The 27,302-nt window shown below is 51.2% G+C and overlaps 7 protein-coding genes across 7 annotated transcripts; 1 reads left to right on the top strand and 6 right to left on the bottom strand.

Annotated features, from left to right (window-relative positions):
- Positions 1-988: 988 nt before the first annotated feature.
- Positions 989-3,695, bottom strand: A1O9_03208 (uncharacterized protein; the record flags this gene model as incomplete). Its single annotated transcript, XM_013408776.1, has 2 exons — positions 989-1,258; positions 1,314-3,695. The coding sequence occupies 2 exons, from the start codon at positions 3,693-3,695 to the stop codon at positions 989-991; spliced, it is 2,652 nt and encodes an 883-aa protein (XP_013264230.1).
- Positions 3,696-4,609: 914 nt separating this feature from the next.
- A1O9_03207 (uracil phosphoribosyltransferase) lies at positions 4,610-5,420 on the top strand (the record flags this gene model as incomplete). The annotated part of the gene is made up of 2 exons (XM_013408775.1): positions 4,610-5,304; positions 5,369-5,420. The coding sequence occupies 2 exons, from the start codon at positions 4,610-4,612 to the stop codon at positions 5,418-5,420; spliced, it is 747 nt and encodes a 248-aa protein (XP_013264229.1).
- A 619-nt stretch (positions 5,421-6,039) lies between these two features.
- Positions 6,040-7,553, bottom strand: A1O9_03206 (D-3-phosphoglycerate dehydrogenase 2; the record flags this gene model as incomplete). The annotated part of the gene is made up of 2 exons (XM_013408774.1): positions 6,040-7,150; positions 7,228-7,553. 2 exons carry the CDS (start codon positions 7,551-7,553, stop codon positions 6,040-6,042), a joined length of 1,437 nt encoding a protein of 478 aa, XP_013264228.1.
- Positions 7,554-8,000: 447 nt separating this feature from the next.
- On the bottom strand, positions 8,001-9,608 carry A1O9_03205 (uncharacterized protein; the record flags this gene model as incomplete). The annotated part of the gene is made up of 1 exon (XM_013408773.1): positions 8,001-9,608. The coding sequence occupies one exon, from the start codon at positions 9,606-9,608 to the stop codon at positions 8,001-8,003; it is 1,608 nt and encodes a 535-aa protein (XP_013264227.1).
- Positions 9,609-11,534: 1,926 nt separating this feature from the next.
- On the bottom strand, positions 11,535-12,342 carry A1O9_03204 (large subunit ribosomal protein L19e; the record flags this gene model as incomplete). Its single annotated transcript, XM_013408772.1, has 4 exons — positions 11,535-11,696; positions 11,751-11,901; positions 11,971-12,240; positions 12,317-12,342. The coding sequence occupies 4 exons, from the start codon at positions 12,340-12,342 to the stop codon at positions 11,535-11,537; spliced, it is 609 nt and encodes a 202-aa protein (XP_013264226.1).
- Positions 12,343-13,512: 1,170 nt separating this feature from the next.
- A1O9_03203 (uncharacterized protein) lies at positions 13,513-15,542 on the bottom strand (the record flags this gene model as incomplete). Its single annotated transcript, XM_013408771.1, has 4 exons — positions 13,513-14,776; positions 14,829-14,961; positions 15,011-15,232; positions 15,281-15,542. 4 exons carry the CDS (start codon positions 15,540-15,542, stop codon positions 13,513-13,515), a joined length of 1,881 nt encoding a protein of 626 aa, XP_013264225.1.
- A 7,817-nt stretch (positions 15,543-23,359) lies between these two features.
- On the bottom strand, positions 23,360-23,903 carry A1O9_03202 (uncharacterized protein; the record flags this gene model as incomplete). Its single annotated transcript, XM_013408770.1, has 2 exons — positions 23,360-23,695; positions 23,820-23,903. The coding sequence occupies 2 exons, from the start codon at positions 23,901-23,903 to the stop codon at positions 23,360-23,362; spliced, it is 420 nt and encodes a 139-aa protein (XP_013264224.1).
- Between the last annotated feature and the right edge of the window lie 3,399 nt (positions 23,904-27,302).

Raw genomic sequence — 27,302 nt, 5'->3', positions numbered from 1 at the left:
CTTCGACAGCCAGCAAATGGGTAGCGTGGAATAGAAAAGCTGTATGTAATGGGAACTGAAGGATGACGAGTGCGGCGGGAATTGCAACCAAGGCAGGAGGCAGAAAATAGACCACAGTAACTTTTTGAGTATATTTTATTGGGCGGGAACACATGCAACTCAGACGGTTGCAGCTGCTCGCTGATGAGACTGTGCGATGCGTGCTGAATGAGGTGCGGTCTAGCACTTGACCGACACCTTTGAAAACGCATCAACGGCAACGAGCTGGTACCAGTACCTACTCGCAGCCTGTAGGTAGTCTGAGGAGAATCTGACCCGGCCTCATTTCGTTCGGTGGTTTGAGCGACAGGAAAACGACTTAGGGAGGACAAGCCTTGGATGCATGCTGGTCCAAGCTGGCGGCACAATCAACCCCAGCCAATCGTCAGTTCGCACTGTGGTATCCAGACACTTCGAGATGGGCGACGATGCGTCCGGGGAATCGGGGAGACGGTTGATTGATTACCTAGGTCTGTACTCCGTGCGAAGTACTTGTTTAGGCAGATACCCAGGTACCTAGGTACCTAGGCGCATATGCTTACGGAGGACTCGGAAGGGGTCCAATGTTATGCGCAGCATTGACATGTCACCCACTAGTTAGTTATATCGTGTACTAGTGCTTGGTACCAACATGGAGACATGGCTGAGACAGTGTAGATAGGCACGAGGCACATGCACCCGCTCAATAGGATCATGTTCTCTAGAGTCCTCTCGATCGGCATCTTGAGTGTCTATTAACCTCAAAACGCATCATGTTCTTCAATATTTCAATTCTCCCAGAAAATGCTCGGGGATCTTGCTATTCAAACAGCCGTCACTGTTGTATCTATGGAATGTATCGACATTCAAGTTTTATCATCATGTCCAAGCCTCATGCGGCCTGCTGTTAGGTCATGCCAGTCGTGAATACGTAGCAGAAAAGATGCACCCTACTCTTAGCCGCCTGCCGCTAGGCGACTTTCTGTTTAACGGCTTGGTAAATAGCCATAAATCGGTCAAAACTTCCAGACCGTGATTCTCCATCGACAGCAAGATCCATTTCAACTTGTCGCAACGGGATCAGAAAAGTCTCCACCGCCGAGAAAAGCTGCTCCAATCCAGCTCCTTTGCTTGACTGCGCGATCAACTCGCATGCCCGCTGGTTGAGGCACAAGGTGCAAAGCAACATGGAGATGTAGCCCAGAGGAATGAGAACCTGTGCCTGATCTAGGGAATCCGCCTGTCGAGCCAGTTAGTTTGAAAGTATACAACCCAATTAATAGTATATTCCATACCTCAGAAGTCAGATCGAAATAGCTGTTAAAAATGTCGATCAGTCCATCTATCAGGCTGCGCCCACCTTGGACACTCTCCAACATCCTTTCCCTGGCGGCATCTGCGCAGTCTGCGAAGTTGAGCAAACACCCAAGCGCAAGAACTGCTGCATCCAACTTCACACCATCCAATTCTTGAGCCTGAACTGCAGAAGCTGCCACGCGACAGAAATGATCGTCGACTACTGAGTACACTCCACTGATGAGTTGCTCCTTTGCAAATTCCTGGCAAATGTTGGGTTGGTTATTGCTCAAGCTCACAATGAATTTCAAGCACGCCTGCTCCAACTGGGATTGCTGTGCTTGATGTCCCCACTTCAGTAGACCTGTCAGACTCTCCCGTAATGCTGGGAATTGTGGGCTGTTTTCAATCAAAGCAACCAGGTCATGGTTGAAGCTGGCTATTTCTAATGTCGAAAGCAAGATGTTGAGAATTCTAAGACTCTCTTCTCCTCCACTGCCCTGAGACAATGCCTGCTGAATGGTGGCCAACGCCAATAAAAGATCCTCAACCAAAGATGACGGTAGAGGTTGAAAGCGCTCTCCGTGCTTGATTAGAGTACGCAAGGTGCTTTCCAGTGCCGTGAAGAAGATCAGCGAAATTGGAAAAGGCGGATGGTCTGCTTGTGAGGATGCTGTTCGTTCATACTCCGTCAATTCTGTAAGCAAAATCTTGGGGAGGTTCTGTCGACGATCCTTGGCCACCTTGGATAATGGCCTGTTCGTAACTGCCAGGGACCTGGGTAGTCGATACAATGCATCAAGTATTTGTGCCGACGTTTTGGGAGACACATGTATTGCAGATGTCATTCTTTGAAACACCACAATCATCAATGTGGCGCTCACCTCATCCAGCGAGGCGCCAGCACAGTCACTGAATTGGCTAAACCAACCAGAGTCCTGGAAATGAGCTAAAAAGGTTATGTCGGCCAACTTTTCTAGAAGTTGGATTAAGCCTCGAATTCTGGGTGATTTGAGTCCCGATTCGATTTCATCAAGAACTGTCGAGAGCTCATTGTCGAATTTGGTGATGGCACCAGCACGGCGCAATTCGTGTATACTTTTAGGCTGCTTAAAGGTACCGGCCTCATCGCTATCGTCATCCAATCCAAGGTCCATCTGAGAGGCGAGACTCGTAAACGAGGTGGGCTGAGAGTAGCTTTGCTGCGACGAGGGCTGGCTGGTCGATTCCAAGCCATCCAGCATATCACTCAAGTGGGACCGTTGTTTCGCATAAGTTCGTGCTACTCTCGCAGGAGGTGCAGTCTTGCTCTCCTCTACCGTGGATTTCTGGATGTTGTGGACATCGGAATCACTGGTGCTTCTTGAGAGTTGGGAGGGAGTAGTACACCCGTGCAAAGGGTGGCTGAGTGATGATTCCACTGGTTCGAATCCACTTGCCCCGGCCCCAGCGTTCAACTTCTCTGGAGTCCTCGGGCGAGGGCCATCAAGTCTGTCAACCAGCCTCTTCCTCCCCTTGCTCTGGATGAGATGGTTAGTACTGCTGTCTGACATTTCCACGTCTTCAGAAAGGTGATGGGCTTGGGGAGCACTCCGCTCCGGAGTGAGCCTCAGTGAAGTCAGCTGAAGGTCACTTGGGCTGGGAGCGTTGGTAGGTCCATCGTCTGAGAGGGCAATCTTCCGCTTCGGAGTGGTCTGGCGTGAAACTCGTGGTGGAGAGGCAGAAGTATCAGACATTGGAGCAGACGAGCCGCTGCTAACCCGTGCGTCGCGTGGCATGGATTTTGGTGAGGAAAAATATGAGCTCGCCAGTGGCTGTGGGCGTCTAACGGGCTTTAGAGTGCTCTTGGTTACACCACTGTGGCTGGCTTTTAAACCCGAGCTTTTGCTGGTGGTCTTCAAGGCGCGATCTGACTGTTTAGACGTCTGGACGCGAGGTCGGGCGAGGTCTTTATTGGACCTTATGGGCTCAACCTTCGATGTTGCTGGCATTACTCTCCTCCTCTTATTCAGTGGGCCTTTGTGTTTGAGGGCCGCTTCTTCATCGCTAGACTGGATTTCGAACATATCCGCGGATATATGTTGAGGAGAGGCTGGAGAAGAGCCTGTGGTGCTTGACGGAGTACTTTGCCTGATGGCCATAGAGTCAACCACGCCATTAGCTGCATGGGAATCCGCCCAGGTGTTCTGTTCGATTGCGACAACAGAGGGAGGATTGTCATTCGATGAAGCGAGTTGGGATGTAGCATTTGAGTGAGTGGACTTGGAAGTCAGTGGTACGTGAGAGGGTGTTGCGCCGATATCAAAGATATCATGCACCAAGATTTTCCTGTTGCCCTTGCCATAAGTGTTGGCCTTGCGCCGTAATGGTTGGAGGTCCATAGTGAGGGTGGATGTGGCTGGAGAGGGAGCAGATCAAACAGAAGATCTCAAAGCATACTCGAAGTGATTGGCGTCAGGAACTGGCCTGAACGGTATCAGGGTCCATCATCTGCTGAATTAGAGGTGAGACCAAAAGCACCGTGTTGTGAGCTGAGAAGTTGAGAAAGTTGACAAGAGAATGCAACTGAGATGATTCACTTCTTGTCGAAACAACACAACCCGGCCGAAAAAGGACGGAACCCATGCACAGGCACAGTGCCGCTGGCTGCGACGGCTGTTGGAGGTGCCAGACCAGAGGATTTGGGGTTGATTTGGGGGCCGCGAATAACTAAAGCCACAGTTAAGGCGCCAACCCGATGCAGAGTGACATCAGCCCATAAACAAAATGCCCAAGAGGCTCCTCGGCTTATGGCAGTTGGCGCCCTGACTGGGAGTCCATTGGACTCTCCTAAGCATTTAGTCAAGCTGCAAAACCCCCCCGCACACATCCCCTCCTAGCTTCTGCCCCTATGGATAATAAGGGCCAGCTCTCGGCCAGGTCCGAAACCCAAGCCCAAAAGGAGTGGGGTAATCGCAAGTGCTATGTACTTGCAAGCTGCAACTGCAATCAGAACCCGAGTTAGTTAATAACTAACCTCAGTTACTTCCTTTGCATGCATGTGCCTCTATACTCCAACTTCCTCAATTCCCCTGCTGTTGTTCGAGTCGAGTTTCTCAAGCTCGCACTCTCTTCATTCCTTCCCTTCACCTACCCGGGCTGTCATGCAGTAAACACTTCAAATCACTCTCTTTCCCACCAGCAGACCGACTCTCATCCGGCACCAAAGCCTGCCATAAGCACAACCTTGATCTCCTCGGCTTGCAATTCAGCCTCAAACTCACCCCCACCGTCAAGTCACACGAGCACTTTCAAGATGGCTACTATCCCACGCTCTAATGGTGCCCAATCGCCAGCAGTGGGCGTCGGGCCATCTTATCGCCCTGATGGAGAGAAACCCACCGCCACCGTTTCAAGAGAGGTACAGCAAGAGAACGTTCATGTCCTGCCACAGACGCCACAACTGATCGCCCTTCTGACCATGATCCGGGACAAAGACACACAAAGGGCTGACTTCATCTTCTACTCCAACCGCATTATTCGCCTCCTGGTCGAGGAAGGCCTCAACCACCTACCAGTCGTCACACATACCGTTACCTCTCCAGTGGGGAAAGACTACGTCGGCGTGCGCTTTGAGGGTAAAATCTGCGGCGTGTCCATCATGCGAGCTGGCGAGTCGATGGAGGAGGGTCTGCGGGAATGCTGTCGCTCCGTGCGTATCGGCAAGATCCTGATCCAGCGCAACGAGGAGACCAGCAAACCCAAGCTGTTCTACGATAAGCTCCCTCCCGACATCAAGGACCGCTGGGTACTCCTGCTCGACCCGATGCTTGCCACTGGTGGTAGTGCAATCATGGCCGTCGAGGTCTTGAAGAGCAAAGGTGTTCCTGAGGACCGCATCCTATTCCTCAACCTCATTGCAAGTCCCGAAGGTATCGACAATTTTGCAAAGAAAGTCCCCAAGGTCAGGGTCATCACAGCCTTTGTAGACCAAGGTCTCAATGAACAAAAGTAAGTCGGCCGGACAATCTGTATACACTTTTAGAGAGAGCCACCCTTGAACTAATTGATCTAGCTATATTGTTCCTGGCTTGGGTGATTTCGGTGACCGTTTCTATACCCTGTGATTCCATTCACCATGCTACCGACACACTTCTGCGTCACGCGACGCGCATTACTTATTAGGAATGTTCACATCATCTCCTACCTCAAGCTTTCTGCCTATCGTGTCGTGTCTCTCCAGCGACGTGGGAGATAAGCAAGGGCACCAACAGTCTCAATTAAGATCGTCTGTGATTAGTTTGATGTCTTGTGAATGCTTCGATGCACTTTGACTCCATATCGAAAGAAAACCAAATGCTTCAGATCTACCAGTCTTGGCTTAGACGAGTATTTACACCCTGAAGGCAAATCATATCATCATTAGGGTTTGTCCTGTGGCAGCCCGTATTTTCCATAACATTTCCCCATGGTGCGCGGACTGATCATATGTGAAGCTGTTGAAAGCGTCTTCTAGGTAATCAGTTATTTCACCTTGCCATACGCATGACATGGAGTTCCTTTGTTGTTTCGTTTTAAGCCAGAGCGCATCGTAAGCTCGTCTATTCACCCAACCTCCAAACCCCAATCCTCCGTATGCCGTGCCATGCGATGCGATTTCTTGTTTTTTTGGATGTAGAAAATACAAATACAAGAAAGATGGATATCAGGAAGCAAAATTCCCAGACGCCAAACCAAGAGCCACATTTAATAGAGAATCCTAGTTTGGATCTTATCCTTCAGATTCTCAAGCTCACGATACAGCTCCGCGATCTCATCCTCCTTGACACTGCTGATATCCGCCATGAGATAGGCAACATCGCCCCTGGAATCCGTCATCTGCTTGTCGACGTTGTGGTCCCCTAAGATCTCATTGACGCGGCGAAGCACACCAGGCACGTTGTTGTGGATGAAAACCACACGGGCGTGGTTGGGCTCGTCCATGGTGAGACTGCGCAGGGCGACTTCGGGCATGTTGACGGCACCCGTGGTGACGCCCTCGTTCACATAGCGCACGAGTGCCTCGGCGACCTCGATACCGATCGCGGACTGGGCTTCCTCCGTCGAGCCGCCGATGTGCGGTGTCAGGATCAGGTTCTTCAGCGAGCGCAGGTCCTCCACCCACGGGCCCAGGTCGTTCGTGAAGTAGTCGCCGTTGCCGGCGGGTTCGGACGGGTAGACGTCCAGCGCGGCGCCGGCGATTTTGCCCGTACGGGACGCGTGGATTAGCGCGGGGATATCGACGACGGAGCCGCGGCTGGCGTTGATCAGGTAGGAGCCGTTCTTCATGGTGTCGAGCTCGCGAGCGCCGATCATGTTCATGGTCTCCGGAAGCTCGGGGACGTGGCAGGTGACGAAATCGGCGCGCTCGAGCAGGTGGGCCAGGGTCGGGACCTGGCGCGCGGTGCCCATGGCCATCAGGTTGACGACGTCGTAGTAGATAACGTCCATGCCCATCGACTCGGCCAGCACCGACAGCTGCGACCCGATGTGCCCGTACCCGATGATTCCCAGTGTCTTGCCCCGGATTTCCCAGCACTTGGCCGACACTTTGTTCCAGGTCCCCTGGTGCATCTCGTTGCTGCGGTCCGTCACCTGCCGTGCCAGTGAGATGATCTCGCAGATGACTAGTTCAGCGACGGAGCGGGAGTTCGAGAACGGTGAGTTGAAGACGCAGATTCCATGCTGCGCTGCGTATTTTAGGTCGACTTGGTTCGTGCCGATGCAGAAGCAGCCGACGACTATCAGGTTCTTTGCTGCTGCGAGGACCCGTGATGTCAGCTTGGTTTTCGAGCGGATGCCGAGGACGTGGACGTCTCTGGATGTAAGGAAACACCATCAGCCGCTTTGATCAACAAGGAGATTGAACACAAGGCATCAATAGCAGGCACCTACTTGATCTTCTCAATCAACTGGTCCTCGGGTAGGGAGGACTTCAGGGACTCGACCTGGTAGCCTTGGCCAGTCAGGATGTCCTTGCCGGTCTGGTTTACATTCTCCAGTAGGAGGATCTTGATGTCTTGTTCTCGGAAAGGCTTCAACTGCTTCAGAGCGCCCTGGGCCGTCGGCCGACGCAGGTGTGGCGAGGTTCCTTCAGCGTTGGTAGACATCCTGCGCATGTGGAATGTGTCATGGGGAGAGGTAGAGAAGGACAAGCTGCGAGACACCTCGCGCTGCAAGGGAGCGCCATTGTGTTGGACAGCGATTGCTGAGGTAGGCATAACGGAGGAGAGCAGGTCAGAAAAGTTGGTGGTGTACTGATTCAGCGGTGGTGCGGGTGAAGGACAGTGCTTTTCGTTTTCAAATAATGGCACGATCGATCCTACGAGGTATGAGTCGACGGTCGACATCGGCGCAGAAAAAAAAGTGACCCCGCCGAGCAGCACAAAATGACGCACATACTTTGAGTTTCGGAGGGGCGTCGTTTGGTGCTGCCACTCACCCACCACTGGGTGCCACTGGGTGCCACTGGCTGACTGGTGCGTGTGCTGGATGACTCAGCTTTTCATTCAGCCTTGTCTCTACTTGTAGCATCTACACGAAGAGTTTCCCCTTTCTCCCATCCCCTTTTCGACACTTGCACACAGCCCAAAGGAAGTCCTGATGGCGTTGTCACTATTTCCGGGAGTCTATAGTCCATTAGGTAGGCTGTCAACCCCGAACCAGAATCATATCTCCATATGATGATCCCCCGTCTCGCCCGCGTCCTTCCTCTTCACTTCGTCCATTTTTTTGAACTCCTGCTTGGGCACTTCATCTCGGTTCAACCAAGACATGACTCTCCAGACGCCCGTCAACAGCTCTTTTCTTTGTGCAATATCGAACAAGTCGTACCAGTTGCTCCGACTGACATACAGCACATGTGGCTGTCGCTGCCCTTCGGACGCGTTTCCGTCAGGATGTACCGTCTTCCCTGTCTCTAACCATTCGAGATAGTCTTCATGCACACTCAGCCGCATCAAACAAACGTGATGGTTTACCGCAGACAACAAGTACACATCATCCCAGCCATTACCGCCATCTTCCTTGCTTTGCTGTCCAATCTTCCGATAAATCACTTTTTCGTCCCAAGCCAGAGCGTTGGGCCGGATCTTCGTCCAATCCTGGTACCATTTGCGTCGAATAGGTTGCGTGAACATGACTCGCTTCCCGTCCTTGTACTCGACTTTCACACCACCCTTGCCACGAGTTCCATTGCCCTCGCCACTTCGCTTCTTCTTCTTTGGCCGTTCGCCGCTTGTCGAAGTATCTGCAATCAAGTCATCGGTCCTGAGGTTCTTCAAATCCGCGGCGGCTGCGGCTTCTTCCTGCCTCTCCTGCTCTTCGTCCTTGTCTCTTTTCAGCTTCTGTAACAAGGCTTCCTCAGGGCTCCAGCTGGGATCTTCGTCTTCATACACTTCATTCGCCAACTGCCCCCACCTGGTTTCACCGCCGCCCCAGCGAACTTTTGAAGCCCACCACTGATGCTCCGCAGGAACAGGGGCTGGGTCCTTTCCTTCACGAGACCGCTGTTTTGCAAGCAGTAACAAACAACCCACTTCTCGAAATAAGTCGAACCTCTCACCCAAAAAGTCGCTTGCGGGGTTCTGCAGTCCTTCGCTGGACTTGAACCTGACCTCAGATCTAGCATGTACAGCCATGATTGGCCCCTCCACCATTCTTGCTCGTGCAAATTTCATTTCAGATGGCATCTTGGCCACACAGAAGTGGTAGAAAACTGATGGGACGTTGACAGTGGTAAATCTCAACTTGTCTTTGGGATTGCTCTCAAAATCTCGACAGTTGAACTTATGGATAACCATTTTAAGCAGGTTCCTGACTATTGATACCCGTGTTGATGGGCTCATCTGTTCGCCATTTCCGAGCCTCTGGCCCTTGTACACCTGCTTCATCTTCGATCGCGTGGGAATTTCAATCGTGTCTGATACTGACTGCTCAGCTGATAGCCCCGACCTGCTCACATTGTTGCTTTGCAAAGTTTTGGGTCTCTCTTGCTGAGCCGCCTCTGTCACCTGCTCATCCTGTTTCGGAGCTATTAGATCTTCTGCTTTTGTGGCGATTTGTTGCGAATACTGAGGCGCCTGTGGCTCCGGGTCCTTCGCTTCGACATCGTAATAGTTATCCTTGCTGTTATCCCAGTAGCGACTCATATCCTCCAAGCTCCCGTAAAAGTTTCGTGAATACACCAGACGAGGCCTCTTGCGCCCATCGGGTGGTGGGATACGTAGAATCTCTCGATAGGCATCTTCGTTATCGAATTCGAGCTCGTTCAGCATGGCTGTTAGATCGTCATCGTAGAGGAACGGACGAGACCCGAAATGGCCTTCTGGTACCAGCTTGGCGATGTCAACATGCTGCTCTACATGGATATTGAGCAGCTCAAGGTGAGAATCCTTCACATCAAGAGGGCGGCGGATTAAAGCAAGTGCTTGGCACACAGATTTCATGTGTCGTCTGGTCAATGGCTTTTTCGCATTCGAGGGAACATAGCCTGGGAACTCGAGAGTAATGGGCTTAGCAGGAGGAGGTCGTTCTCTCTCCGCTAACGACTCGGCGGGTGTCCCTGTCTAAGATCAGAGTCCGTTGGAAATCTGCTTTGAATTGAGGAAGCGCATGGCGAAAGAGTCTTGGACGCGCAGAGGTTGAGAGGGATTAGGGTAGGAATGTTTTCTCTCAAAGGTCACAATTCGGAGGATTCAAGACAGATCAGAACCTTCTACCAAAGATGATCAATCTTGGATGCTCTCAGAGAGGACGCTGCCTGCATGGTAACATGGTGTATGTGCAACAGCAGCTTACCTCCGGACAATGTCATACTCCGCAGGTCAATGGGAGGTGGAGAAGTTCATGGTTATCAAACCCAATATATGCTCACCCAAAAGATGATAATGCTGGAGGGGAAAACTTAAGAGTGGATAGATAGGCATTCTTTCAGCAGACGCTGGTAATCTAGACTTACCAATGTTGCCCCAGACAGATCCTCCACCAAACATGATTACAAGGGCTGGGTATGACAAGTGGGAGTAAGTGATAAGTTGACAGTCACCTGTATGCACAGGAAAGTGTCGTTTTGGGATAGGCCCAGCCTTGTGCCCTTTATTGAAATGGCTTCCTGCACAACTTGAATGTTATATTCACTAACTTGAGGGTGGGACAGAGAGTATTCTTCGATGACGCGTTTATCGAGGGTCGGTGTGCAAGTTGCGTGAGAGCTGCAAGAAATGAGATTGATATAAATTTGGGACGAGGACCAAAAAGGGGTTATGTTATGATAATGTGTAGCTATAATAATCACAAAGCATTAATGAATGGTACAGTCCGAAACAACCGAATGGATTAGACGACGAGATCCGGAGGTTGTTGGAACATTGAACTGACCAACAGGTAAAAGTCATGCAGTCGTAATTAGTGGAGTGATTAGAGTGGCCTCTCTAGGTCCTCCCACAGTATGTATCACCGTGCTAGTACGAGGTCGACAGGAGCAATTTATGCACGGAAGCACTTGGAGTCGCTCCCTGCAGTTCAAGCAACAGCCCACTCAATAATACTTACCGGTCCAATGTAAGGGACAGGGGCATGCTGCAGACGCAACGCAATTGTAACGCTCTCAATGCAATGCCCGCGGCAAAACAGGCGAGGCCGGACACTGATGGAAGAACACCAAAAGTCCAAGGCACGTTGAACTGCCGCTTCTTTGCTCATCTGCCCCTCTGACAGCTGCTGTGGTAAAGCCAGGCCACCACAAACGGCCAGCTGAACACTTCGCTCAGCGAATTTGTGAGCTTCAAAGGCGGCTTAAGGGACGAAACACGTGTGGACATGTGGACGTGTGGACGGTGTGTTGAGGCGAATGGAAGATGTAACCTTTCAATAGAGCCTGTTCGGAGCCAGTTCCATAGTACACGGGCAATCCTGATCCAAGTCCAACATTCTTCTTAGAGGGGGAACTACATCCTGGTGAGATTTCAAAATTTGTTTTTCATTGCGCCTTAGAAACTACAATCACTTAGTGTATGCTGGTGTCTCTGCAGAACCTGTCAGGTCAGTTGCACCGTGTCGCTGTCGTAAAACACCGGCCCAGTAGTAACTCAAGTGCACAATGCCCATTTATTGGAGCTGCCCGAAGGCCTATCTCATACGGCCTTCGAGATCAGCGAGTGCCATCATCGACCTCGGATTCATCATTTCACCCCCACCATCCTCTACTCCTTGGTCTCTTCTTCGTCCTCACCAGCCAGCTGTTTCTGCTTTGTCTGCTGGCGTTCCCGTCTTCGTTCACGAGCAGCCTTGGTCTTAGCACGTCGGCCGTCCATTTCTTCCTTCAGGACTCTCTCACGTTGCTTCTCAGCCTTAGCTTTGTGGATCTAGATAATGTCAGTCACAGCTATCACGATGTTTAGAGTAGGATGGCTTCATACATGCTCGACGAGTGCGCGCTTGTGCTTGAATGTGTTTCCCTTGCTGAGCTGATAGAGTTCGTGGTAGAGATGTTTGTCGATTTTTCCTGCAGCACGGTACTTGACAAGAAGGCGTCGGAGAACTCGGAGGCGTCTCATCCATAGGACTTGGCTGTAATTCATGTATATCAACAAATGATCCCTTACCACTCCTCCGAGTTGAATTTATGTTGTCTCATACCTGGGCATTCTTGCGTCTTTGGTACCCTTTCTCTTACCGAAGCCACGGTGTCTGCCAATCCGTCGAGCTGCATTCAATTCTCGGGCTCGGGCTCGGGAGTGAACAGCAACCGGCTTGCGAATGATAAGGCCATCGCTAACCAATTTTCGGATGGTCTGACGGGAATTGGCGTTGGAGATCTCATTTACTTCATTAGGATCAAGCCAGATCTTGCGCTTGCCGCAGCCAACAACGGACGCAGCAAGGCGCTTCTGGGTGCGAAGGTTGACCCTAGAGTCAGAAAATGTTCAGCTTGGGTTTAAACGTCATCGATGTGTGTAGGACCATTTCGAACTGCATCTCCTACATTGGGTCGAGGATTCTTTGGAGCATGTGAGGTGTGAGGATGAGACTTACATCTTGCTGCGATGGCTGATAAGTTGGTGGTGATATTGACGAAGAGGTTTCTTCGAGGTCAGAGGCAGGGCAAATTCAATGATAGTGTGGTGCAGGACGGGGCAAGTGCGATGCCAAGAGTCTTGCAGGCAAAGAGGAAGAGACGGTCTTGGCACGTGCTTTCCCGTCTGCTTGGTGGGCCCTCTCAAAAGGTACGGTACTCCTCGACCTCACTCCCACACAGTACATACATAGTCGCCAGATACACACTCACTCTTGCACCAGTTTGTTTCGTGGCTCTTGCCTTATTCATGAGGAGACAGGCATGCATCCTGCAACTATGGGAACATAGTTACTCTTGCTCGTGAAGGTCTAGCCATCACTGTAGCGACTTAGCATGTAGAGAGGTGTGGAGGATTGAGTATACGACTCAAATTTGCACTGGCCTATTGGCGAAGGTGTATGTTCTGTATCACTTGCTCGAGACATGATCTACATCGAAACTTTTGCATCCAAAAGAAGGGTGTTTTGTTAAGTTTGGTGATTATGAATAGAGCTTTTACCTAATTGACATGTCATCGCAGGATGCCACCAATCATGGTAGCAAGGGGCACACGGCTTCCACACAAAACGTTGAGGCGCACCCAACAGCGACAATGTCTGAGTCGTCTCCCGGGAGCGGCTCGTTCTGTTGTCAAGCATGGAAGCCATGAAGTCTTGCTCTGGGGTCACCACAAACAAGGAAACATATCAAAGTCGCCTAGGACCTATAGCCGATCATCCCAATCGTAATCCATCCACACGTATATCGTCCCACATACACAAAGAAAGAGTCCAAACATCTAAACCAAGGATTTCGACTGAGCAGTCATCATCATCGGAAGTAAGTCATTCATCAGTTTCGCCGTGTGCGAGCGCTCCAGAAGGAAATCGTATCGTTAAGGTCATTAGAATTTGGAAGCAAACAATGCGCGCTTGTTCCGTTCGTTAGTCTTTGATCTCTTTTTAGCTATCGCCGTCGTAATCTCGTAATCGCTTTTCGAATAAGTCATCATATGGCGTTCTTTCGGAGGGAAATACCGGCTGGTGTCTGCAAGGAAGTTTTCCAGCTGCCAGATGTTGGACACTTAGACCACGTCCGTCCTGAAGAGACAGATCCTGTACTTTTCACCGCTGTCCGCCAGTCTTGATAGCCTGCATGTGAGGTGGAGGATTGAGAGGCATTCCGAAAGTGTCCGCACGTCCCACTTTGCGTCTCTTGGAATCGTACCCATCATAGTCTCGACTACCTGGTCGATCTTGGTCATCGTCTTCACGTCCCCGTTTTGCCGATGTCAGACCGGCAGGGTGACCTGCGCCCGGATATGCTGGGTTGCCATAGCCATCGCCAGACCCTGCTCCAACGGGAGTGCGAGCACCGCCCATGACGTTGTACAGGTTACTCGATGGAGGAGCGCGTGGAGGGGTGTGATAATCCGGCGTCCACTGGGGTTGGCCTGATGGTAGAGTTCTTGGAGTTGCGTGACCAGAGCCATTCGGGTGGGAAGGCGAAGCAGACAATTCAGGGGACATATGAGAATGATCCGGTCCTGTACTATACGCGTACTGAGTTCGATTGGTACCGTACGCGGAAGCATTGGCACTCATATAGCCGCTGTCCGGATGGTCACTCTCATGCTGTGAGCCGTGGGCTTGAGCCGTGACTTGGGAATAAGCATCAGCCTTATGATCATGGTTATCGCCACCAGTTACGCTCGAGCCAGGTGCAGTTGGGGGTCCCATATCAGTCTTACCATAGGGAGCAGGAGGCATCGACTGACCATAGCGACTGCCATCCGGGTGTTGAGCATAACCGGTCTGTGAACTCGGTGTGGTGCTATAATAATGTTTCGAATCATAACTGGGCTGGCTTTGATAGGATTGCATGCCTGGGCCTCCCGTACCAGGTGGTGTGGTTGCCGGTGTGGTAGGCATGGAACGAGCATTGATACCTGTATCAATGGAAAGAGGTTGTGCTCCAGTTGCACCATTTGTCATGCCCTGATTGCCCCAGTCATATGAATTTCCCTGACTACTCATACCCAACACACTTGAGGCACTTGTTGGAGGCGTTGGAAACGTATGCGCACGGTCGATCCCAGGGCGTGCTGCATTTGGATGCGGAGCAATTGAATGAGGGGTCGGGGGCGCTTGCCCGGTGCCTTGCATGCTGTGATGGTGATGCATTGAAGGTGTCTGAGCAGGTTGGGATGGACGGCCAGAATCAACACTATCCATACGCCGACGTTCAGTCGCTGCAACCACTGCATTCGTCCTCGGTGCATTCTCAGGGTTGTACAATAGCCCGCCGATGTTGTGTACAAATAGTGGATATAGAAGATCGGTGATCTTTTCCTTGTTGGCAAAGTCTAGGGCCCGCTCAAAAGGAATCCTATGAAGACTTAGCAAGCGGTTCAGGTCTATGAGACAGGAAAAAATCTCACCAAACGCCCTTCAAGTGCATCGGGCCAATCTTGACCACATGTCTTGTCTTTTCAGACTTGAGGATTCCATCACGTCGGCCTCGAGTCATACCGGCAACATTCAAAAGCTTGGTGCCATTTATAAAGTGGTTATCTGAGATCACGTCAGGAGAGGAGGTAGTAAATTGAATGGTCAGTCATACCCTCGCGCCGTGCGACACAAACGCCTTTGGCTTCAACCTGAAAACATAGACTGCCTTCATCCTCCCAGAGCGTAGCTGTGACTCTTGGTTTCATACCTGGAGGTGCTACCTGTCCGGTGGTATCGAATGGGGGACTTGGTGCATATCCTCCTTGATTCGGGGCGGGCAAGGTCGGAGCCTGAGGAACATAAGAGTGCTGTGTGTTTGGTCCGGCCATCATAGCTTGTATATGTTAATTTCGCTTGATGCATTCTCGAGGGCTGAGCTTACCTGGCAGAGATGGAATTTGGGATTGCACTTGCTGCCCAATAGGACCACTTGCAGATTGTGGAGATGTAACTCCATTTGCGTAGCCATAACTGCTATAGGTCTGCGTTGGACCATAGTGCTGAGAGGCTGGGGGGATGACGGGAGGCTGCTGATACTGTTGATAGTGACCTAGAGGAGCGCTCGGTGCAGAGTAAGAGTGTGATGGTCCAGATGATAGATGTGAAGCCGGGTGCATATCCATGTACGGCTGAGTCTGATTCATTTTGCCTCGGTGCCGGGCGAACGGTCTCAACAAAGCTCAGCGGAGAGGTACAGCAGGAAGCAGATTACTCCGAGGAAAGGACGATAGATACCCACCCCTCGAAAGCTTTCTAGTGTAGGTTTCCGAGAAGTTCAGTTGAAACTCTCGAACCACAAGTTTTGCTCTCGTCTTTCGAGCGCGGCTACTCCAGGGCCACAAATCAGCTGTAGGCACCTCCTCTTTTGGGACCGATCTTGCGACTGAGCTCAACAAAGTGAGAGCTGGTGCTGCAGCCACAAGTCGAGCGTTCTTCAAACCACACAATCCGCTGGACAGCCTCAAAGGATGAAGACCCTCAGGTCAACCAAACTAGACACAGTAATGGAAATAGGCAAATGACGATTCAACCCAATCCGGTCTGACGTGGGTTGGTGCGGGCGAGAATCTCAACCTGCTCTGGCAGTCCAATTTTGACCACACCAACAGCTTGCCTTTTCAACAAAGAAAGACAATGATGATGCGATGACACAACTCGACTCATGCACAATGGCGAGGTGACGACTGAAAAACTAAGAACCTCGGGAGCGTGCCTTACTGCGATCGGTGGCAATCCGGAGGGTGGTTTATGGCGGGTCGTGATGCGCAGGAAGACGTCAGGAATGAGAGTCGTCAATGAACGGCAAACTGGAGAGGTAGATAGAGAAGTATTAGCATTCGTACGGTACGGAGTAGTGGGATGCAGGATGTAGTTGACTGCAGGCATATCAGAGGTGCAGGTGGTTGTCAGAAGTCGAAGTGTCGGCTGCTTTGCTTGCTGTACGGACAGCGGGAGATTTTTGCTCTCAACTGCCTTTCTCTCCCGACCTATGCAAGATTGAGATATGCGGAGAGTACATACCTAATGGCTAGCAAAGGTGTTTTGCGATAGTACATACAACGTGAACCTGAACAAGAACGTGACGCGCACTTAGGCCATGTCTTGAGAAGCCAGAGATTGCCGTGGACAACAGGATTGGAGACGCACAAGGTCAATGGAGATCTGGAGAAAGAGGCAACGAGGTTGAAGCAGGATGCAGGAATGCAAGACGGTGCGCACAGTAGCCGAGCGGGAGGACAAGAGGGTGTGCAGGTGGGTGCATTAGAGCAAAAAGGTTGAAGGCCAGAGAGGAACCAGAGGAAGCCGCTTTCAAGCCTTTGATGGGGAGGATAAGAACCTCCACTTTGGCAACTGGTGGGTTGACCTGGACTTCTGCGTGTCCACTAGGAAGCCTTGTAGTCGCGACCTAGCGAGGGAGCGAGGGCAAAGGTCAAGATTCAAGAGGACGAGGAGGGAAAGCGATGTTGGATGGATAAGCCCTGTTCGGGGCTGGCCTGGCCCTGTTGAATTCAGCCATCCACCATCCACCATCCACTGCCGTCCAAAGCCCATCCGCCCACTTATTCCCATGCCCGCCAATGATCCATTGACACCCGGTCCACCGCCCATAGCGCTGCGATCCCGCAACTCGCGAGTGACGATCCACGAAGGCCAACAGGGATCCACGGGCCACCATGGTGCCCACTGCCCACTGCCCACTATCCACTATCCACTATCCATTAGACCAGAATGAAGTCTCTGGGCCACCACAGCCGGCCAGGCGCAGGAGAGGGCTGGGATATTTTCTGCGAGCACATTCTCGATCCAACCTCAGGCTCATGGCATGGCATGGCTTGACAACCACAACCACAACGACGAGGTGCTAGTGATTAGCAGGTGGTGGTCGTATAGATTACATGACATCGTACCGTCCCTGGGAGGGCCTCCAGTTAACACCTAGGTACGAGGTACCAACCCAGGTATAGGTACGGTGCAGCAGGCGTCAGCCCCGGACGACCTCTGTACGTACTCGTAGCTTTAGCGGGACGGACACCCGGTGCTCGGTGCTCCGTAAGCGTCCCAAGGTTTCTTCCTGCCCCGTTCTACTCCAGATGGAGTATTGTTCTGATTACCTAGGAATGTATTACATATGGGCCATGGCAGCTCATCATTAAGGGAATAATAATAATGAGCTCGATTCAGACAAGTCAACACCATGGCAGGACGACTAGGCATAGGCATGAGTATGGGCTTGTGGTGGAGAGCGGACTTTCTCACATGGGCAAGGGCAGTGAGCGACGTGGATGTGGATAGGGAGTGCCAGTCCAGAAAAAACAGGGTCCATTCCAAGCACGGCATGGGTACGAGGTATACCGCATGGGTAAGTACTGGGTATGTATTGGGGCATTCTCGCTGAGGGGGCGAGTGGTTGGTCGCTGACATTTGTGGGCGAGTTTGCGGGCGTCGAAGGGAGCGAAAGGGGGGGCTCTTGGGGCCTTAATCCTGACTTTGACTGGCCCCAGAGAGACCTTTCCTGAGCGGGTAAGTTGAGTCGGTGCCGCCAGCGTTCTTTTTGTCCGGGAACTCTGTTTGGGCTTAGGTTAGGTACGAGGTACTCGGTACCTCAGCGAAGTATCCGGGCCTGCCCTGTCTATGCTGCCACTGCCCACGATACCTCCGATCATGCGTGCCAAAACCGAATAGAGGCAGGCATTCAATAGCATTGAAAAACGCATGCTGGTTGATTCCAGAACTTCAAACATCTCATCGATAAGAACGGACTCGGTAACTATTCACTTGCCCCGAAAGACCGAGTAACCCCAGCAGTGCTCCGTGCCTTGTACGTACCCCGACGTCAACAAACTTCAACCAAACCAACTCGTCCAGCCTCCTCGCCCCCCTCCAAGAAGGTCAGACTCAGCATTTCTGGAATTTGGAGGCCCACTCCTAACTCTCCTTTGGCAATTAGACCCTCGCCTCAAGCCACCAAACACAACCGACCGTGAAAAATACTGTCCACACCCAAAACACCCGCCTCCATCCCCGTTCACTGCCGCCCTGCCTATCAGTCAGTATCAGTTGTCAACTTGTCACGACTCACGACTCACGATTCACGATCAGCCCCCAACCACGCCGCGCTACCCACCCTTGCCTCACCTTGGACTTGGCTTGACTTTTCTTTTTGGACCTTGTAAGCTGTCACCTTCGCGATTACAGGACGAATACTAAACTCCTTCCAGCCTTTTAGGTCGTCTTGTCTCTTGCCTGATTCACTCCTCGCTCCCGGGCTCTGACTAACTTAAGCGCTTCTAGACAACATCGGTACGACTTTGGCCCGGCCACAATGACACAAGACTCTCTTTCCAAGGGCCTGATTCTTGTACCCACGTTACTCAATCCAACATCTTTCAAATTCTCAGGGCGTGGATTGCGATTCAGCCGGCCGAGAAGACGGCTTTGTGCCACACGTTCGGAATATTTCCAGGTGGCACCAACCAGCAATAGCACAAGAACACAATGTCTTGTTAGCCTTCCCCGGCGGTGTCGTGCTTGGTCCGGAACGGAGGGCGCTGGTTAAGGTTAGCTCTAGTTCAGGCCACTGGAAGCCCGCCATTGTCGTGATGAATTGCAACAAACAGGGTGTCCCCCTGCTCGCTTGCTTGGGGAGTCGTTCCCCTCCCTTGCCCTGGTCACCAACCTGCCGACTTTCGCCAGAAGTTCAAAATTCCAGCCGATGTGGCCGGTGTCTACGAAGGTCACCCAAAAGGCGAGATCCTGACAGGAGGAAAGAGCCGATGCCGCAACGCTAAAACTCAACCAGTGCCCACCATTTCTTGGATCTATTTATCCATGGCTGCCTTCGTAGTCACATTCCGCCCTCGGCAGAAGCTGTTGGAAGTATACTACGTATGGAGGCACTGGGGCTTCCCTTGGAGCCATCAACAGACGCTAAAGTGAGGTACGTCGGCAGCGAGCAGAGAGCAGCGGCAAAACCGAATTACGTGCATGGAAAGAAGATCTTCGAAACCGCATGGAAGAGTCCAGTATAGAATATGTGCATCGATGATGCAGTTTTATCCTGCCTACAAAGATAAACTCATCGAGGCTCAACAACAAACAACTCTCCGACAGCTACACAACTGTGCTCTGTACGGAGGACGGAGCACAGTTTGGTTGCCTTGAAAGGGATGTACTACTGACATACTGGTCCACTCCGGATAGATTAAGAGGCACCGGGTACTCCGGATTTAGTTCAGTCCTCAACTAGACCACGCTGATGGCATCATCCGTCAGCGCGTGGCTGGCAAAAGCGTGACTTGAACTATCAGTGGGATCGTTCGACAGCCTCCAAGTTTCACGCTTAGGCCTGGTCAGCCCCGGCCTAGTCCACTAGAACGTCCCCGCCTGCTGCAAGTCATGGAGAATGCCTTCTCCCCCATTCAGCACGTGTTCAGTACGGAGCACAGAACATCCGTACCAATACCATGCCATCTTGCATTATGCTCTCTTCGAAAGAAAGAACCTCATTACGCTCGGTAAGCAAGACGAGAATCAGCTCACACTGCTGTATTTTATTATTCTTTTTAGTGGCATCAGGTTGTGACGGCAAAGCTTGATCTTGAGCCACACATTGGAAGAATTCCTCTAAGAGGCCTATGCTGACCAAGTGGTAGATGTATTCAGACATTCCTCAAGCTTTCGCCCCGAACCAATTTGATCCGTGAAAGTGTCCTCCAAATCTGACCTGAATGCCTCGAATCTGTGTAGGAAGTATGTACCTAGTACTCGGCACGCCGGCCCCCGTCATCAATATGAATTATACTGCGAGGAAGGGGCTTGTATCCGAACTCTTGATTGAATCTTTGGGTGTGTCCACAAACTTGAACAGGATCCGAAATGCGGTGCCGTTGATTTTGCAAACCCTGCCTACCGATTACTACTATATACTATCTTATGTTTGTACAATTTCCACATGGTCGTTTGACAGGTTGTCACGAAGAACAATCCACATTATGTGTCAGGCTACTTCCTGCCCTATTCAACCAATATCGTTACGACATGCATGCGCGGGACGCAGGGCGTTCCCGCCCATGCAATGCACGAACTACAATTAAGGTCGCATTGCAGCTCAGAAGTCAGTCGGAATTTGGTTTCGAGGGAAAAGTAATAATATCATGTCAATCATGGGCGGAATTGCCATCAACAAGCTTCTTAACCACTCTCTAGTCTAGTCGGGAGCATCCTGACTTGTTGACAGCGGAAGCACCTTCGTCCGTTGACGAGGCAGTCTTGCGCAGGGGTTGCGGATCACCTTTTTCGATGCAGTTAAGGGCGCAGCCTTTTCAGGACACGAAGGCTACGAGGACTCCGGGTACAATGATGATGATGAGCCCTAAAAGTCCAGATGCGTCTATCCATACAGTTGTATACACAGGGGATCCGTACACTTCAGTCCGACCACGCCCGGCCAGGAGAACCACCCAGGATTGTGATCTTTCAAGCCTCCAGTTCACCTAAGGTTAGTCTGACAATGGGACCACCTCCCTCTCAATCCCCCCAGGGTCCGATAAGAGGAGGTGTTCACAAGAGAAGGGATAGTCCGCTTTTCCCAGACAGAAGAGAATCGAGCTCGCACAATTTTTTTCATTCCTTCGTGCTGCCGTCTTCAATCCGAGACCTGGTGCGTTGTCAATTCATGATTTGTGGAGAGAAATCCTTAGCTGCCCACTATCCACCCCACCCTGGCTTTCAGGCCAGCCCAGCACATAATTCACCAATCGTATGTTTGGAAGGCACACTGGTCAGCGTTACACAGATTGGGTCAGATGGGGCAGATCACCGCGAGGATCCCAGGGAACTTGCACCATGAGGGAGACCTTTGCGGAACAGGGTTGGTTGTCTTTGACTCCTTCCCTTCCAGCCCGCCCATTTTTTCTTCTTTCTGTCAACGAGTTGCAAGTACGAACTTTAGCGAGCATTTCCGAGAGTCGAAAAGGGAACCACTTGGACTCCGTACGGAGTACGGTGGCTGGGAGCTTGAATAAGGCCACACATGATTGTACAGTCACCCAGTCCGGAGTACGGAGGACCATGCCTATGACAGTACGGAGCACAATTCGTTGTTGAGTCTTGCTTTAGACATCGCTCTAATACATGCAACATTCAGCCTTCCTACCCACGAGGTATCATCGTACTGCGCCGCAATTACATCCCCCTGTTCGATGCGGGCGTAAGATCTTGCATTTGATCGCCCGATGCACGATTTAATACGTTGTGAAATCGAATCCCACATTTCCGTGCCTCAGGTTGCAAGGAGAAATGGTGCTTTCTGCTCTGATTGTACCGAATTTGTCTCGCTTATCATACTCCGACGCCCCATTTTAGGAAAGGAAAGGAGGACACGACTGCCAGAATGTTGAAGAGGTTCCCAAGATCCGCAAGGATTCCTTTTCGACACCCTGTTTCGAAACGCCTGCCTTAGGTCTGGTTGATTGGTCGTCGTAAGTCCGACATGCCGGCAAGCTCTCGGAACAAACATCCCTTTATGCATATCACAGGTGCAGGGCGGAGTCGCAGTCGCGTCCAAACATCTTTGTCCAGAGAAATCTTTCACTTGATTCTCAAACAACGCAAGACATTGTCAGGCACCCAGTTACGGAGTACTGTGATCGCTGGTGAGCATTATACGAGATGTGGAAATCCCCATGTCAACGTCTCGAAAGCCCTTTGGTTAGATTTGATCGCCCATGGATTGGGGAAAGGGGTTGGGTTGAATGGGCCAACCTAGTCAAACGTGCGCTCTACGGAACACTCCGTACAGTACTACTAACATCACTGCCTGACCGCCGAACGCCACCGAAGTCACAAAGGATCTGTCTCAATCTTGCGGAGGCCTGCGCCGCTGTCGTTGTACTATGCTTGACAGGTTCTCGTCGGTTTGAGGAAAGCGAGTCAACCAGAACAATAATCGCGCTCAATTTCCTCTCCTTCGTTGCCATCCAGTTGAGCGTTGACTACAACCTACGAGTACGAAGTAGGTCGATCCACGTCAGCCTGACACTCCCCCCTGATTTCATCCTCGTCGGCAATGCCGACATTCATTCAAAGCGTGCGTACGAGGTCCGAATCGCGTTCGGATGAGCCTTGACGGTCTGACTGTTCAGAACCGGGTCCAGAATGCCGGTCCTGGCACCCGTCATGTTATCCGAACCCGTTCGGTGTGCAGACTGCAGTGTTGAAGCACTGAAGTGCAGCGTTGCTTGCGCTCTTGGAATACACATGTAGGTCAGAGTCAGTGAACTGATACGCTGATATCAGGAGCGTGACGATAGAGCAATATCCTCAAAGGGGATTGCTACTAGGACACAAGCACCAGAGATTGAGAGCCCTGGCTCTCGTCGTCAATCGATGGCAACAAGTTTGCCGACAGAGGTTTGACTCCCATGGCCTACAACTCGTCCTAATATAGGCCTGTGCGTTTCTAGTCGTGTTAGCACGAAGGTCACCTCGTCCGCTACATAGTTACAAACCTCAAGTTGATGACTCACGATCGCCTCCCACAGAAATCTCGGCGCAGTTGCACGGTCAGTCCATTTATCCAAGGCCCAGAACTCAGTTTTCGATATCGGAAGTCCGATTTTATGCATGATATTCTGTTCTGTCTAGAAATAGTTGTCCTAGGTTCAGTCCCTAGGAGGTATATGAAAATGCCCAACAGCCAAAAGTATAAAGTGTTCCCTCGCCCTCGCTCCGTACCATCAGTCCTAGATTGCCTCCCATGCCTCCCATGGTCACATGTAAATATGAAAGTCCCGCTTTTCTGCTCGATGCTCCTTTTGAGGGTAGGCGCTGTTGCCTTCGCACTCGCACGCTCAATTTCTCCGATCTGTAACCCAGTCATTCGCCCTAGCTCTCGTTCCCCGTCCGTTGTGAATCGGTATTCCGAACGAGACCGAGAGATAGAAGGGGGGGTAGCCACATCTCAGTAGTCATCATCATAAACGCCATCCTCCTCCACGTCATCTCCCGCACCGCCGCCTGCGGCCGGTTTCCTGCTCACTTTGGCTGTTGCATAGTCGCTGAAGTTCTTGTCTGCCGCCTCCTCGGCCGCGGCCTCTTGCGCGACGTTCTCGCACGCGTCGATCCAGTCCGAGTATACATCGACCGCTGCGGAGAGGTAGTTGATCCCCGTCTGGAACCGTTGGCCGCAGACTTTACAGTGTAGGTTACCCACGCCGGCCTTTTTGTCTAGTTTCACTTGGATTGCTTTCTCGTGGTTGCAGAAGAGGCATGTGAATGTCGTGGCTAAGGGTTCGCGCTGTGACAGGAATCAAGATCATGTGTCAGTGAGGGAGTGTTGAGACTGGCTTCATGTTCTCTTGATGGATAGATAGCACGGGACGAGAGATGGTTGAGCGAGCGAGCGCGCTTGTGGAACCTACTTTCTTTGGTCCTTGAGGCTTGCTGGATGACTTCTTGCGTTTTCCCTGTGAGAAGTTGGTCAGATCGCTGGTCGCAGTTCGCATAACGACTGAAACTTACCATGTTCACGCGTGCCTTGGATCAGTAAGCTTAGGAAAGCTGGCTGCGGAAATACAACCCTGCTTCGCTAGGCAGGTTTAGTGGCTGGAGTGCCGCCTGCGTTCGTGTACGATAGCTCTTGGTCTCGCGACGACAAGGTGAAAGTGATACATGGAGGAATGATATGAATGGATTCTGAAACTGAGAATAGTCCTAGGTAGATGTTGCACAGGTACTGACGCTGCAATTCAAGTCACGTGGGTCCTCTGCAAACGTCATTCTTCTGTAAAAAATTAATTAATTAGTATTACGGAGTACGGCGGAAATCGGCCAGTCAGGAGTCAAGACACACAAAGCTCAATGTAGAGGACTTCCATTCACTCACGAGTTTAGTATCGACTGCACATACTCATTTAGCTGTGAATATGAATAACCATAACAGAAAAAGAATAATGGTCTCATGCTGGTGCTGCTGTGACTTAGTAACTGAGCTGAAAAGTCACTGACACCATAGTGAGGCGATATTTCTTCAGGCCTTGGACATTTTCTGTGTCTCAGTCGCTCTACGCTGACGTGTCTCGTTTGAAAGGAGGTTGGAATGATAGACGAAGGCCAGATTAGAAACAGCGAAACTGATAGAGCTCTCTGTTGATCCCTCAGTTGTCCAGTCGATGATGGTACAGGTGGTCTGCGAATGACAAAAAGGTGGGACACTGAGTATCCTTTGGGTATGAATAGAGTTTCCACTGCTGTATTCGAGGGGTTGATAGTCTCGAGACTTCCTCTACCCTCCTGACTCTGAGGAATGCTACCACAAGCCCATATGAGCCGTCGATCAGCTCATGTAGGAGCATATAAAGTTCACCACTATCGGACCCGCTTCGAAAAGACGACTTGTCTACATCGCGGTAGTGACCACAAGCAAGACCGTTAGATCTTAGGAGTCTGACTACTCTCTCACAAAGCAAGGGTTAGCCGGATTGTCGGAGCTCGATCTCGTTTACTGACTACGGCTGGCATGCTTGAGGAGGCCACAGTGTACTGACTTGCTGTGTTTGCTAGAGGTACTGGCCGAAGGAAATGGTGATTGTGTTCAATTGCTTCTCTTCGTGTAGAAAACGTCAGAACTGCTGGTCTGGATTCTTGGGTTCATTGCCGAAGCTTCTCGAAATCCTATAGGCTAGAGACGCTGCTTTGTTCTGACCCAGGGGCAAACACTGAATGATTGTTCTCATCCCCGAGTCGACCCTAGGGTTCGCTTTGTTCAATTGAGGCCGGAATTGTCGATTTCATCTCAGAATCGTTATGGGTGGGACCGTGCGAGGTTGCCTGTCGAGCACTGATGACCAGCGCGCAGCGTTCATGTACTCACGGAGGCCTGTTTCGCATGTCCCATTGACAAGACTTCTAGGGCAGGGTCCTTGGATGATCAAATATGCTTCACTTGAGAAAGCCTGAGCAGGGATGATGAACATGATGCTATGACAATTTGGATCTAAACGAAAGCCTATTTCGTGGACGGGAGATCGCTAGTCTCGCTGGTGCCTACAACATTGGGACTGCGACAGGAAAGCTCTTAATGGTTTTGAAAGCAAACATCGGGGCGACCTTTCCACAGAAGGGATCCATGCCCATAAGGGCAGGGTGTTGTTCGCGCGGAAGAGCAGGTGGCACTCCCGTCTGCCTAAGATGAGTACTATACGCCATCGTGATGATCTGACAAAGCATATTCCTCTAGCCCTTCACGTTCATTGGAGCGCCCGAAATTCTTTGTGAGGAATAAACTGTTCATAGAGAGTTGTCAGTATGGTAACCCATGGTGGAGTACTGTTCTATGAACCGGTCTTGAATATCAAGGCACGACCACCATATAGACGTAGCCTCGGTGACGTCGCATTCAGTGGTCGAGTCCGAGGCCTTCGACTCAAAGACAACGCCGGACGTTTGTTCCCTCGGCAGAAACTTTCCCTCGTGATACTATTGCCTCATTGCAGAATTGTGGGGACTCTAGTTTTGGGGTAAGGGGAGACGTCTCGCTGTCAACATCTTGGGTTTCTACTGTCCATATTTGCTGTCATAGCGACTGGTGCCGATAGGCAGGTGATTCACTGACGCAATCAAATGGCGCCTTGACAATTTGTTCTCCAGTTGTTCGACTGACGTCAAGGTGAGTTGAGTCTAAAGCTGGATTGCGTTGCGGATACTGCGGTCTGAAGGCCGCGGATCACCTCCAGTCAGTCAAACTGCAACGAAAGACACCAGAAAGATTGAACTCGGGGTTGGGAAGAAACCGAAGTCCATTCCTGAGTCTGATGGCAGGCTGGTACAATGGATCCAGTTCTTCTCAAGCCCGAGGTCAGCGAGGAAACAGATCAGTCCTTTTTCTGACTGAGCGTCTCGCTGTGGCCTTTTGCATATTCGACATCATTAGAGGGACATTGGATGAGCATAGCGGCAGATTGTCTCACAGAATAGGCCAAGGAACTCTGCGCACATAATCATCCCCCTTCTGTCCACTTTATGGATATCGGGATTGTGAGAGGTCCACTTTCTGATTTGTTGCAGAACAGCTGAGAACCAATGGTTCTCAAAGAATGCCAATATTGGGAGGAGGTACCTCTCGCAATTGATTTTGGAGCATTCAAAGCCATAGTGAGAGCTGGGTGCTATGTAAATGCAAGGGAAAGCCGGCATGAAGAACCCATGAGTGAGCTCAAGGGATGCATCGAACACTCCTGTGTCAGCAACTGGTCCAGTCCAGACGAATGACTCTTTCAGCCCTCTACTGAGACCCCCGAAATATTCCCACTGAGCCTGGTGCGGGCCATGTCTTCTTGTTGGATCACAGCACAGAGGAGATGTTGTTTCACCAAGAGTGGGGACGCCTGAGATCCATTCTCAGTCATCACAAGCCTTCTGCTTGCAGGCTATGATGATGCTGCGGCTGCCAAATAAAGGGAAACCCAGGCCTCGGCAATGCATCGCACCTGTATAAGGCAGACTTCAGGCCTGTTTAGCCGAGATAGATGAATAATGAACTTGGTATTCGATGTTGCTTCATCAATCGCTGTCAACTTGTGAGAGAGGCTTAAAGCGGCAATGCTTTACAATCATCCGATTTCAGATTTAGGGTCAGTCTGACTTTTTGGGCTATTTCTTCTCGGTACTCGCCCTTGCCACTGCTCTCGTGTCGTTGCACAATATGCTGAAGTCAGACGGTGAGGCCGACTAGGTGGGTAGGAGTCCAAGGGGCGAAAGCCTTGTGACCGGGCTTGTGTCATCTGTGTCAGTTATCTGGGTAGGTACATAACTGGCCAATGGCGGCTCGAGCCGTACCAGTAGGAAATCGCCATAGTAAAAGAAAACCAGTTAGAGGGTAGAGAGTTGGGCTGCAGACAGAGCAC

Source organism: Exophiala aquamarina (genome assembly GCF_000709125.1).
Source record: "Exophiala aquamarina CBS 119918 chromosome Unknown aczIA-supercont1.2, whole genome shotgun sequence".
NCBI lineage: Eukaryota > Fungi > Ascomycota > Eurotiomycetes > Chaetothyriales > Herpotrichiellaceae > Exophiala > Exophiala aquamarina.
This window is presented reverse-complemented; position numbering and strand designations above follow the sequence as displayed.